This window comes from Agelaius phoeniceus, chromosome Z (genome assembly GCF_051311805.1).
Source record: "Agelaius phoeniceus isolate bAgePho1 chromosome Z, bAgePho1.hap1, whole genome shotgun sequence".
Classification (NCBI taxonomy): domain Eukaryota; kingdom Metazoa; phylum Chordata; class Aves; order Passeriformes; family Icteridae; genus Agelaius; species Agelaius phoeniceus.
The window spans coordinates 60,001,759-60,016,050 of record NC_135303.1 but is presented as its reverse complement, the minus strand read 5'-3'; the positions used below and the strand labels follow the sequence as shown (position 1 = coordinate 60,016,050).

Sequence of the window (14,292 nt, the reverse complement as noted above, 5' to 3'; positions counted from 1 at the left end):
GTAATTTTTGTCACAGAATCAAGAGGCAATAGTATGTCTTTTTATGTGAACAAGAAAAAAAGTGATTTTACAGAGATGAAAGCAGATTCCAGGTATATAATTTTGATGAAGATTATCCAAGCGTAAGTATTTTTGGTTAAGCAGAAACATCCTTTCTCTTAATGGGGAAAAAAGAGCAATAGGTTTCAAAACTATATGGCAGTAAATCAGTAATTTAGTATGGATCTGTAGGTCTAATCATAAGGTTTTTATACCATTTACCTAATTGTTGGAAAAATACTCATTGCTCAGATAACCAGAGCAGTGATGGAACAAAGCATAATGTAGAAAGGCACAAAATCAGACCTGATTTTCAGACTCAAAGAATGACTTTAAGACACCATGGGCTTGCTCTTGTGCAGAGAGATCCTACTCAGTGATGCCTTAGTTCAAATGGAACAAGAAAAAGGCTGCTAATGTATGGCCTTGGTAGTCCGCAGCATCTTCTAATGACAGAACTCACAAGGGATTTAATATATAACAAAAGCCGTATTCTAACCACAAGATTCTGAAATTTCATTGGGCATTGTGTGGACATGTTGGTGGTTTACAATCATAAATTGCAAAAATAGCATGGCTAACAGGTGCAAAGGCACTTGGTTCCAAAAACATCTAAAATTCTATTTACTGCTTATTTATTGCTACACTTTACTCCAACCTTCTCAGAAAGAAATTACAACATCATGTATTCATTAAAAAATATGTAATCAATGAATATTTGCCATCAAATGCTAAAACTAAGTTCAGGATAGGTTGAAAAATAACACCTTAGTAAGCAGCACTGTTCACGCAAAACCAGAACAGGAGCTAGTCAGGCTTGGGAAAAGCATTGCCACATTTATTTTACAGTTATAAATTACTGCTGACACTTCTACCTTCAGCATATTCTTTACTGCATTTTGAATTAGGTCATGTTAGACACATGATTTTACTGCACTAATTACATAACCTACATCTATGATTTGATGTAGTCTCATGGGAGGCTGTGCTGTAATGAGCTACTCCTTCTTCCACAGGGACCTCTTATGTGATAAAATTAATCCTTCTGACTCCATCAATTCATCACTGCCACTTAAACCCATACTACTTGTACAGTACAACAGATCATACCCTGACAATTTATGATTTTGGCATAGGATTACGGAAAAACATCATAAAAACAAATTTCATTATTACAGTTCATTAACAGACTGAAATACCTTCACATCCAATGGATTAAGTGCAGTACAAATTCTTATAAACAGCACACAGCATAAGAACCCTTGTCCCCCAGACACTCTGTTCATAGCCCTACTCAGAGGTGGCATTACACTGTCCACAAAGTGTCTTCAGGATATCATGACATGATCTGGCCCTGTCTGCCTACAGCTTTGAGGTACAGTTCTGATTACTTCCCCTTAGAAACGTGATAACCAAACCAACCACTCCTTAGGCAAATTAACCTTTTTGACCATATCTAAACACATTTCGCTCCCCACTTGTTTCTAATGAAAGTTCTGGTAAGAAATAACTAACCAGAATAACAAGGAAGAATCTCACAGATCAGCACTCAACAAAACTTTGTGTCAAACTCCTCAGACTGTATTAAGACAGTAAATCAGTTGGATTTACAGATTAATGTATCTGAGGTGTTCTCACATATGAATTTTCATTAATATTTAAAATACCAAATTTTGACAATTTTAAAATATGTAAGTAACATTTTGCACACACAGTTGTACAAAATAATCTATTTCAACAAGGAACAAGTTACAAAATGCAGAACATCAAGACATTTATTTTCCTGTCCTGAGGTTTGCTTACAGTACTTTTGATGATTTTAGGACTGCTTTTGAGATGCAGCAGCAAGTTTTTGCTACAGAGGCACCAAAACTATAACCTAATCTAAGGAAAAAACCCCACTCAAATACAATATTATATGGCTATATTCATAGCAAAAGGAGAAAGCCCTGCAAAACAGATGGCTCTGTCCATGTGAGATCACTAGAAATTGACATAAACTCCTAGAAATACACTACTTATATAGGTAAAGGAATCCCAATCTTTGCTCATGTAACCATTCTGACATGTTCCTTGCTAGCAAAATGGCACTGTGGGGTTTCAGCAAGAATGATCTTAATCATGCTGTGTACTAACAAGTGGTGGATTTGATAACAACAAGTAAACCTTCAGTTCATTAACTTAACATTAAATTGTTCATCTTGGTAGTACTTATATATATTAATTCACTAGCTACACAGAATCTGCCAACACAGTGTTGTTACTTGGTCACCAAGTACTGCTGTCAAGGCTGACTTCAGCTGCTCTGAAACCTTCCAGATGGCAAGTGACACTCACCCCTTGTAGCCTTAAGCACTATTTTGTTTCATACCACATAAAAACCCACAGTAAAACGGCATCACAAAATATGTTGCTTCAGAACATAAAAAATTAACTCTCTGAATCAGATTTTCTTTTCTCAGAGCTTAATCAGATGTTAAACTATTCTGTGAATCATCTTAGACATGGTTACGCTCCACTATCTCAGCCACTGACTAACCGAGCAAAACAAGTATTTCTGCCATGAAATGTCATTTTTATTTTATATGCAGCCAGCCCAAACTACACACTATCTGACAGGGAAATCTGCATTTACATTTGCTATCCATGCAAAAGAGCATGCAAAAAAGTCATCAGATCATTTTCATAAAAGGGTCAAGAAAAATACAACTCAAAAGAAAAAAATTAGAAGCTTATTTAATGAAAGTACTAAATGGATAACCATGCAAGGAAATTTTCCTCTCCTACAAGCATTCTGGAAAAGTGACATAGGAATTAACACAGTAGAAAGAAGACTGATTTTACAGCATATCAATAATTATTATTCAACATAATGAGCTATATGAAATTAACACAAATTAAAGGACTGAGTCACAAAATAATCATGTCTTAGGAACAAGTTCACAAATGTCAATGCCAAAATATGGGTCTGGTTTAGAAAAAATCTATCCTAAGAAAATGAATCATCACATTCCCATCTAAACATAAGTGGAATCACTTCCCATTTCAACAGAATTCTCAAAATATATTGTTAATTAACACTCCAAAACTAACAATCTGGATTCTGATTTTTTTCTGACTAAGAGGCCCTTCATCTAAGATTAGTATGTTCTCCATCTCCATGCCGCATCATGCCATCTTTTATTTCTGTCCTATGCTGCAGTTTAATATTTCATTAAGTTATGCCAACACTACTGTTTGTAAGGATATGCTGTACAATGGGTCACTGAAGTTATTTGGCTTGAAGATTTGTGTAGGTCCTTTGAGGCAGAAAAAAGACAAAAACCTGCAAAACACACCACACATGCTACTAAGGGATTTGAAAAATTCTGTGGATAAATTTGGTCATACAAGGTCTGCATCTCATTCGCTAGAGCACAAAACAGATGCGCAATCACACCAGAAAACTTCTGTAGCAACTGGCTAAAACAGCAGTGATGAAAATAATACCTAAGTCTCAAATTTAGGATATATGATCCTCTTTAAATTTCCTTGTCTTTACAGCTATCCTAGTTAGTAACTTTTAAAATGTAATTTCCTCAGAAAAGTCCAGTGGTTTTTGCCATAAAGATAAAATGCAGACTCTCAAAAGCCATTAATTTCTAAATAGTAAAAACACCTTCAAATTATTTTTTTGCTCTTAAAAATGACATGACCACAATTTGATTAATTGTTACTGCTTCTCCAAACAGGCAAGGATACTTGCCAGCTACAGAAAGTCTCAGCAATAGTCTGGAATTTGAAAGCTAGTTCAAATTTTCAATGGTGTACATTGTATATATGATAAATTCATTAATATTCCCTCTTTAGGAACACTGTAATATTACACTCCTTGGTTCAGTTAAGGTGCAAATGCTGCAAAATTAACTGTGAGACAAGTTTTCAGACCCTGTCACCTCAAGTGTGAACAAAACAAGCAGGGAATGCAGGAGCTGAACAATGCTATCAACCTGTACTTGTTCCAGCATGGATAATCTGGAGGCACCAGCCCATGAGGGATCACCACAAACAACTCAGCTCCATTCTCTAATTGGGCAGGTCATGCATCTCCTCACCAGCACTGCCAGGAGGTGTGAAAGGACAGAACTACTCCAGCAGTGGTCTACCATTCCAGCACTGCATTCCCTGGGGAAGGAGCTCTGTTTCAGTTGTCAACATCGTTTGTGCTGGCTGAGCAAATGTATCAGGAGGCAAATTCAGCTAAGCAAGGAAGCCACAGCACAGCTTGAATGTGAAGAGCCAGCATGCAGGACAGGAAAGGACAGACAGGCTAGAAAGGAGGAATAGAGAAACATTGTCTGGGCATCTAGGGACGGCAGCTGTGATCAAGGAAGCCAAAGGCCAGATAGAGTAGAGACTTTCAAGGAATATCAAGACACAAAGAAAAGCTGACCAAGGAAAACATGAGTCCATTGGTGAATAGGGCAGAAGATTCAGTGGCAGCAGTCACAGACCATAGCAGGTCCCCACCACCACTATCTTTCATTACCAGGAAATTCTGCCAGGCCTCTGAATTTAGCAATTGATCTTAAGGAGGAGAGGGGCTAGCAGACAGGGATATTTATATTTAAGAACTAGGAGAAAAGTCTATTACTTCCTGATTCTGATTACAAATATGAGCAATGGAAACACAATCCAAATTTAAGCAACACAGAAGAGATTTTCTTAGTCCTGAAATACTGGAAAGATCAAAAATTTCCTTTCTTAAATGAATTCTTAATTTCAAGTGCCTACACTAACTTCTTCACTTTGAAGTAGCAGTAAAAAGAGATGACACGTTTTCATGTCCTAAAAAGCTGGTCAGTTATCACTATACCCATCCAAATACCTCATGGGGAGAAAAAAGCAGAGGCAACACTGATGTCCTTTTCACAAAATGGATGGAATATTTCTGGTCTTTTTAAAGGAAGAAATAAAAGGCAGGTAGTCAGATCCAACCTTATTAGCTTGGATCAATTCAGTGATATGAAAGATAACTGTCTGCTCCTTCTGTTTTACAACACAGAGTAAGACTTGTTTGAATAGAAAAAAAAGGCAGCTAATTTTTTATATACATATAACTTTCAGTGTGTTTATATATCTACAGTTACACACGGACATACACTTTATTGTCCATATGTGTATTTATGTAAATACACTGATTATTATAGGATAACTTTCTTCTTTACTTTTAATACTTTTAAAATTTAGCCAGGCCTTTAAGAACTCTAGACTAACTTTAGAGTTGTTAATTTAAGATATACATTGAAAAGGATTATATTAGCACTCAAATAACACGTAGCAGGAATTTTCCCGGACTTCCAAAGAATCATTAACAGTCCCTTTATATGTAACAAATAAATGATTGATTCTTGTTTTAACTTTTCAGTCCAGTTCCATCTTTTAGATACCCTCTATTATTTCCAATACCATAGATTTCCCCAAGCTCTGACTGGATAAGTAACCTTGGACAAGTAGGGGGTGCACAGAAAGGCATCCACATCCCCAGATGTAACATACTGATGCATTCTCTGTCATCACACATGGTAGGAGCTCAGGAAATACTCACTGCAAGAGGCTACAGAGAGAACAATGTGCCGTGTTAGATAAACGTCTCATGCTGAATACACAGCTGAACATTAGGTCACACAGCTTTACAAACCAATCACAAGGCATTGCAGACTTCTGCGATAAACAAAAAATTCCATTCATGTGCAAAAACAATGCTTTCCATCTTGTACCACAGGTGGCAGTGAACAACAAACTCTGATATTAAGGGTGTCTCTTCTATGTGGTGAGTTCAGACTATGTATTTTGCTTTATTATTATGAAATTCTTATGATTTCCCTCAGACAAAGCAATTTTTTTCTTTCCAAAACCCCAGGAATCCTGGCAAGTTCTGAGAGATCTGGAGTCACCCTTTTTCTGCTTTACATTTTCTTACCCATGCTACAGGGGAAAAAAATTATTTTACAGCAATTCTCTCTGCCCATAATAGGAACTGATTCCATTCACCAGGGTCTTCTCAAAGAGCAATGAAAGGTATCCCTCTTCTGCCTTGAAAATATTTTGTGGACAGCTTTTATGTGGACTTTTCAGCTGAGGAAGAAATTACCTTGCTCAAGAAGTAAGACTGCTACCACTAGGCCTGCCTTCCCATTCCTAGGTAACCAAGAGACATATTCACAGCAATTCTACATACAGTTTATCATGCATAATAAAGTTCCACAGGACTAATTATGTCTCAAGAAAAAAGTAATTAAAATCTCCAAATTAATGGAAATCATCATCATCATCAAATCTACTGGACTTCATTCCTGTATTAACCTGTATGGCCACAGATGGATCAGTGTAATCATAGATGTACATAGAAATAGAGGGAACTTAGGGTTGTGCTAGATTATAAACTTAATGAGTCAGCAATGTGCCCTGGTGGCTAGAATGTCCACCTGTATCCTGGGGTACACTGAGCACAGTACAGCCACCTGGTTTGAGAAGGGGGATTGTCCCACTACACTCAGCATTGGAGCAGCCTCACCTCAAGAACTGCAAGCATGTTTTGGGCTCCACAGTGTAAGGTGGATATTAAATATACGAATGCGTCCAAAGAAAGGCAACATAGACAGTGAAAGGACTACAGGGCATGATTTGTGGGGACCAGAGGAGGATATAAAGTTTGAGGGTGGCAGAAAGGGTGATGCTGATCTCTGATGCCTACTGATAGGATGCAAGAGAACAGCTTCAAGCTGCATTGGGAAAGTTCAGAGTGGATAGAAGAAAAAGTTCTTCAGTGAGATGGTGGTTTAGCATTGGAACCAGTTCCACAGTGAGGGAAGTGCTCATGGTCCCCAGTCTGTTGGTATTCAAAAAGTATATGACATTCTATCTATGACTATGATCTCAGATCACAACAGCTTAACTAAAATACAGGCTTCATCAGTGCTCTGACATCCATAGTTATCCCTCCTTAAACAGCACGAAAAACAAATGGAGGTTAAGTAATCTGTACTGAGTAAATTTAGAGCAGAGGTGAATTCAGAAGTTTAAATTTATACTCACTCGACAATCCCGCTGTAGTGTTTTCATGAGTGCACTGTGTGTTTCAGAGTCAAAATACAAGCCTTCATGCATATCTTGCAGGAAATCCAGGTCTTTGAATGTAGGGTTGGACTTCTCCCTCTCTTTTCTTGATGCTCTGCGTTTGTACGTGGAGCCTTTCAAGTCGTATGTGAAATGCATTTTCAAGGCTCGTGGCAAAACATTGTTCATCACAACAATTCTAATATTAATGCCTCCTGACTGAACGCAGTACAGCCCATAGAATTTGGGAAGAAGAGTCCTTGGATTCTGGTTCAGATTCTAAAACAAAAGAGATATTTTTAAATATGTCTATTTTCAATGAACTTCCATGCTTAAGAAAGGGTTTTCTTTAACACAAAAGACATTAACAAACATGAAGAAAATTATGAATGTTTTCTTATTCAGCACAGTTTCTTCAACCAGTTGATTATCTTTGTGGGTTTCTATTCCAGCAATCTAGCATAGGCACTACCTTTTTGCCAGGGACTTACAAAGCGCAAAAGCAGAGCAGTAACTACATTTATGCCAGGTTTTTCTTTCTCACAGAAAAGAGCAGACTAGGTCAAACCTAAAAGCATCCCAAAGACTTAATTTTTTTTCCTGACCTGAACAACCTTTGTGTTTTACCTGCTGGAAGAAGTCTGGGTTAAATGTAATTCTCATTATCTTGACTTGGATTCTGAAAAACAGAACTCCTCTCTCCACGAGGCTTTGAACACAGTCAGGGTTAGTGCTAAATGACTAAATTATTTCCAAAGGCATGTGAAGGCATAATAGAACCACAACTGACCACCAGAACAGAAAAGTGTGAAATAATCCAAATTCCACAACAGGTAAAATAAATTAGGTAAGAGAGGATAACACAGGTGAGAGAGAAAATCCTTCTTCTGAATACAACTGTTCTCAGTCTTTGGCATGAAAAAGAAAGAAGGGGAAAAACTACTTCAGGTCTTAGATGATTACTAAGTTACAATATACAACTATCAGAAGAAAGTATTGTCACAGAAATAATCACAGCAATTGAAGTTTTACATTTTGGAAGCAATTGCACAGCAGTGAGAATAAAGTTCCCAGAAGTAATACAAACCGGCCTTAAATGTACTTGTAATAACACAGACTTGTGCTGAGTGGATTATCGTGATTAGGAACAACAAAACCTGCCACCATTGTCCTTTTTCATGTGTCAGTACACATCTTTTTTTTCTTCCACACATAGTGAATCCATGTTACTTTAGTGCAATAATGACAACATTCCGCATTTTTAGTATAAGTGAGAGGGTAATTTTTCAAGTATTTACGTCAGGAAACAAAGCAAAAAAAGAAAGTCAGTCACAGGTCTAATAATATAAATACATACCACCCAGAAGAATGCCTGTTCATATGTATGGGTGGCTTTTGTTACAAAAAAAAAAAAAAAAATTAAATTCTACTCACTTTTTAATCAATGGCTTTCCTTTTAGATGACACACAAAACCCAATACAATGGACTTAGAATTAGCCCTCAAAAAGCTCCATTTAAAAATTAAGTTTTGAACAAATTACATGGATAAAAATATCTTTTACATCATTGCTTTAATACATGAGAAATGGAAATCAGAAGTAGTTGGAAACAAAAGGGAAACTGACCGGTCTAGTTTCTTTGTCCACTCTGAGTGAAATGCAGAGGGTAGACAAACACAAAATGGAGAAAGAAAACTGAATTAGAAATTTAGAAACCTTATTTTGTTACTAGCTTATTAAAAGCAAAGTTTGGTATCAAATTAGATTATGACATTCAGCTTCATCTTGAATGCTAAAAGAGCACCAATTCTTATCTTAAATATATTCTAGGTTTATACCTATTCTTTCTGTTGGGTATGTAGGGCGTGAAGTAGAAAGGCAGGTAAAAATGTAAAAAAATATTACAAAAAATACAGATTAACCCAGTGGAATATTTCAAGCCAAGTGAAACTGAATCTTCAGAAGTAACATGAAGCAGGAGAAATAGAAGTAAAATAAAGTCTTCAATTACTTACCATGTAATAACCTGGCAAGAGCTTCTGAAGAAACTCAGCCTCTTTGTGTTGAACTGTTTTGATGATGAATTCGTCACCACTAGTTACAAAAAATAAAGACCCACTGGCACCTGGGTTGGATAATTCAATTAAAGGTTCACTGCAGATTGAGTACTGGAAGAGACAAAAATTGCTTTTCACTGCCAATGCGTGCATTACCCAAACACAAGTTTAATATGAAGAACTGCAGGTTCAAGTAGTCACAAGAGAATCACGTAGCAACACTACTGCTGCTGGCTGAGGTTTGGCCACTCTGCCTGGGCCATGCTGCACAGCCATAGAAGGGAGCTGGCAGCTGAGCTTATATCCCTCTTCATGTTCCAAAGCAACAGGTTCCAACAGCCAGTGGTTGATGTGGAAGGAGTTGATCTCCATGCTGTCAGCATAGCAAATTCTGAGTCAAAAGCTTTGAGAAGACATTTTCACTGGAACTGTTTGTTTTCACATCCATTTTTTTTGAAAGAAACAGGTACAGGATGGTAGAAAAATAGACTAGGAGTGAGGTTTCTCATTATAGACAAATAGGCAAATCCTATTCTGTGCAACTGGGATTGAAACTATTAGACTGATAAAATTGGTATAGCTATAGCTACTAATTTTAGTATAGTTACTAATTTTTAAAATCTTTTACTAGTTTTGTGATTGAAAACCACCTGAATCAGAAAAAAACTCAATACCAGTAAGCAAGAAAAACTGGAATTTGAAGGATCATTATATTGCATATTTAGCCAGGCTTCCTTTTCCACAGGACACACTAAGAATTACAATTGCATTAAGGAGGAAAAAGACACCAAAGACTATGCCTTATTAATAGAACCATACTGTGATACAGAGACTAATGTACATTTACTAAGTGTCCACTATTCCAAACTTCATTCAAATTATATGGAGAGTTGACATTCAGCTCAAAACCATAGAAAAACCTATCTATATTAAAATTGAAAGTAGTGATACTAGAAAATCTAATAAATATGTTCTTTTGTGAGCACTTGAACTAAAGAAGCATGTTTTCTATGGGGTCATGCCATTGCCTTAATACATCTTCTTATCCTAGCTCCAGCTAAGGCTTGTAATTTTGAAGATAATTTTGCATGATATATAGATATTTCTTCTCCCTGCTTATACTCAATTCCAATTAATACAAAATACTTTTCTTGTTAATCCTATAGTTGCAATTTTCTACAGACAGAATGGTCATACCAATCTGTAACACTACAAACCTTCAGACCAATTCAGCAGTTGAACTGCAGCAATTGCATTTTTCTTGACAAAATATTTAAATCTTAATGAGTAACTGTCACTGTGTGATAAACATTTGAATACGATTATCCTAAACATTAAAGCTCAATAGAATAGTATAACATAAGCACAAGACATTGTCCAACACCCTGCATTGGTCATTTTCCAGTGGTATGCATTTCTGTAAAAAAGTCCACCCACCAAATGCTGCTATACAAAGGGCCCAGCTAGTTTTAACTGGACACCTCTGAAAGGCAAATCAAAACCAAAAGGCAAGAAAATCCCCAAGAGCCTGACAAGTGAGTATTTATGATCAAGAAGTTTCCCTGCAAAATGACAGTACTCCATGAGATTTACAGTGACAATTTAATTCTACCAGCTGTTCAAATGTATTTACACTTGTTATCCTGTCTGACTCCTACAGTGTGTTACTGCTCATCCTCCTTGGAAAAGGTGAAAACTTTAAATCTTGAGCTTTGTCACTTCAAATTAACAGTGTAAACTCACATATGCTTGCTGTAATTTCTACTCTTCTTATTTTACTTCACAGCCACAGCCCTTCAGCCACAGCTGGACAATCATTTACTACATACATACTTGTGTGTTTTCCTGTGCCAAGAGAAAAAAGAATCTGCAACAACTTGTCTTTACTAGTAACTTCCCTCAGGGAATAGTCTTTTTGTAGTTAAAATGACTGTCACAAATCTTATTCACAGCATGCAGTCTTTGTATAAACTTTAATTTCTGCTACTGCAAAAGCTTCCTTAGATGGAAAAGAAGTTGCAGGTGATAATAACTTTGCTCTAGGAAGCACAGTCCTTTTAGCAGCTGGCAACACAGCCCATATACTTCAGCTTTTACCAAGACCATAAAAAGAGATAAGATAAACAGCACATTACATAATGACACAACTGTCACCCATGATGTCTTTGTCTCTGATCTGGAGAGGCATAGTTTTGATAGATGGATAACTCAGAGGATAAGGAATTGGTCATACTCTAAGAGTTGTGGTCAGTGGAAGAAAGAAATTCTTCACTCTAAGGATGGTGAGGTGCCGGAATGTGTGGTCTAGAGAAGTTGTGAATGCCCCATCTCCAGAAGTGTTCAGTACCAGGCTGGATTTGAGCAACCTAGTGTAGGGGAAGATGTCCCTGCCCATGGCAGTGAAGTTGGAAATAAATCATGTTTGAGCCCCTTCCAATCAAAATCATTCTATGACTCTATGATTTACAAAATTCCCAAACAACTTTATTTCCTTGCTACTACCATTTATAATTCAAAATAATTATCCTTTTTTTATATGTAACTATGGTAATGAGGACTACTAACACAAAACCCATACATAGCACTAAAGAATTAAAAAAAGACACCCACATAAAGACACCCATATTCAACCTAAATAAAAGCAAAACCAGGCTTATTGTTCATCTAGGAAGAAAACCCCATTATAGCACACTTGAACACAACAGAAACAATTTATTTAGTAGTATATTAATATTTCAGAAACATTTAATCAATTTTTCTTTTTTATTCACCCAAGCCCTTTAAAATACTTTCGGTCTTAAAGAAGCCATTATCAATAATAGAACAAAAGCTCACTCAGCATTTTAAAGCTCATTCAAAAAATTACATTTAAAGTTGCTAATTTTTACCAGGACTCTGATTTCTTGGGTGACCCACCATGAAACAAACCAAACATTGGGCAAACATCTAGAAGAAAATCCATCTCAGCATTCACCCTACCCTTCCAGAAGGGGAGCTACAGGAGAAATAAAATAGCCAACACTTGGCTTTATATACTAGCAGTATATAAAGTGGTTCCACCAAGTAAAGCCTGCTTTTACAATGTCAGCAAATTTCTAACTTTTTTTCTGGTGTAAACTGAACACTATGAAAGAATAAGTCTTCAATTTATAAAATAGAGAGAACAAAGGATGCATTCTAAAATGCTTCATTTTTAGTCTGTCATCCATGAGCCTCAAAGGTAGACAGGAACATTTGCAGATTTCACTTTGTAATGATGTGCATAACACAAATCACACAAAAGTAATTAATTAGAACTGAATTGATAGAAGTCACAAACTACTGATCATAACTTCTCTAGAAAAATTATCTGAATGACATGGATATTGCTCTAGTCAATTAACAAAGCAGGCTTTTAAATACGAATCATCTCAAAAATAAAGAATTAAAATTTTTGTCACCACCAAAAATATTCACTAGTTATATACCTCTCCACACACAAAATTTCTTACTGATTTGGGCACCCTTTAAGAATCCCATTCTGCCACAATAAAACTAGCGTTTTAAAAATAGTTTGCTTTATAATAGTTTGTAACTCAAAGGAAAACTGCAGGCTCTTACCAAATAGTCATCAGGCTTGATACCAAAAAGTTCTCTGAAATAGCGGAAGGCAAGAGGTGCATATGTCTTAAATCTGAAGTCAGGGTAATGATGAGCAGGGGTTAGATTGCTGCCTTCACTGAAAACAGAAACAAACCAAACCAAATTACTGAGTAATTATTAGCAGCTAGTTTCACCTCTAAGCTGCCTAACTTGACTGTTCCCCTGCTGAAAAAAGAGCATAAATGCAGATAAACCTCTCCATTATCATTAACCACTAATAGAAATGTCCATGAGAGACAATGCCAGAAAATTCCTTTTCCTCACCTTAAAGGAAATAACTATTTTCACTACCTGTATGCATTTGCATAAAGATCATGTTTAGACATGAACGGACAAAGTCTGCATTTCAGAAGTCTAGGGTAGAGACTGACCCCACCGAGTACTGAAAACTGTTGTGTCATGGTTTCTGTGCTCAAGATGGCTCCAACCACAGCATCTCCCACCAGCCCTTCTCTGTTTGTAAGCAGCAGATCCAGCAGGGTAGCTCCCCTGGTAGGCTCACTTCCCAGCTTCCTCTCTGGTGTTGAATTCCAGCAGACATCTGGCAGGTTAAAATCACCCATAAGAAAAAGGGCTGACAATCATGAAACATCAGCATCACATCATAGAATAGTTCATCCACCTCCTCATCCTGGTTGGGTGGTCTATAACAGACTCCCACCAGGATATCTGCCTTTTCAGCCTTCCCCTGATTGTCACCCATAGGCACTCAACCTTCTCATTGCTAGCCTTGAGCTCTGTACACTCAAAACACTTCCTACTGTACAGAGTCTCCCCACACCTCTCCTTCCTTTCCTGTCCCTTCTGAAGAGCTTGTAGCCATCCAGTGCAGCACTCTGCTCATCCCACCATGCTCCTCTGGTAGTGACTATGTCATGGCTTTCCTGCTACTTTATGGCTTCCAGCTCATCCTGTTTGTTAGCTGTACTCCTTAGCTCTTTTCCTTGTTTTGTATTCATCACCTCACTGTATTTTTAGCCTGAGTTACAAAACTCTTGAGATGCATACTAGATATAAAAGTCAGCAGCAAAATGCTGCTGGATTAAAAACAAAACAAAACAACCCAATGCCCATGGATTCATTTATGATAGAAAATGAGAGAGGCCTTTTAAGCAGAAGAATAAAGTTCTACACTGTGATTTCAAAACAAACAAGAACACCTTTAAGACAAAATTTTGGTACTGAAATCAGCCAGATAGAAAATTTCTAACACATTTTTATTAGAATATTAGAAAGTAGGTCTTTATTACAGCATGCTGGTCACTCTGGGGATCTTTCCTCTAATCAAGGGCCCTGAGAGTCATGTGAACAGAGTTTTTATGATACACACTGGTTATATATTCATTAGCTATCCCCACTTACTTGACTTTTTTCGACATAATCACACCCCTTTTCAGGAGTCTTCATCTGATTCTTTGGGATCTGTATTCAATGTCCAGTGTCCTTTCTATGTGGC

At 37.0% G+C, this 14,292-nt stretch overlaps 1 protein-coding gene across 3 annotated transcripts in view; it reads right to left on the bottom strand.

The window, feature by feature from the left end:
- The window catches only part of PIP5K1B (phosphatidylinositol-4-phosphate 5-kinase type 1 beta), a 96,872-nt gene that overhangs the window by 25,280 nt on the left and 57,300 nt on the right, over positions 1 to 14,292 (bottom strand). For 2 of the 3 annotated variants that reach the window (XM_054651791.2, XM_077171040.1), the window contains 3 exons: positions 12,795 to 12,912; positions 9,153 to 9,305; positions 7,117 to 7,416 (listed from right to left, as the gene is read on the bottom strand). In XM_054651791.2, coding sequence (XP_054507766.1) covers positions 7,117 to 7,416; positions 9,153 to 9,305; positions 12,795 to 12,912 — 571 coding nt within the window. The remainder of the gene's footprint in view (positions 1 to 7,116; positions 7,417 to 9,152; positions 9,306 to 12,794; positions 12,913 to 14,292) is intronic. The other variant, XM_054651795.2, reaches the window with a different exon arrangement.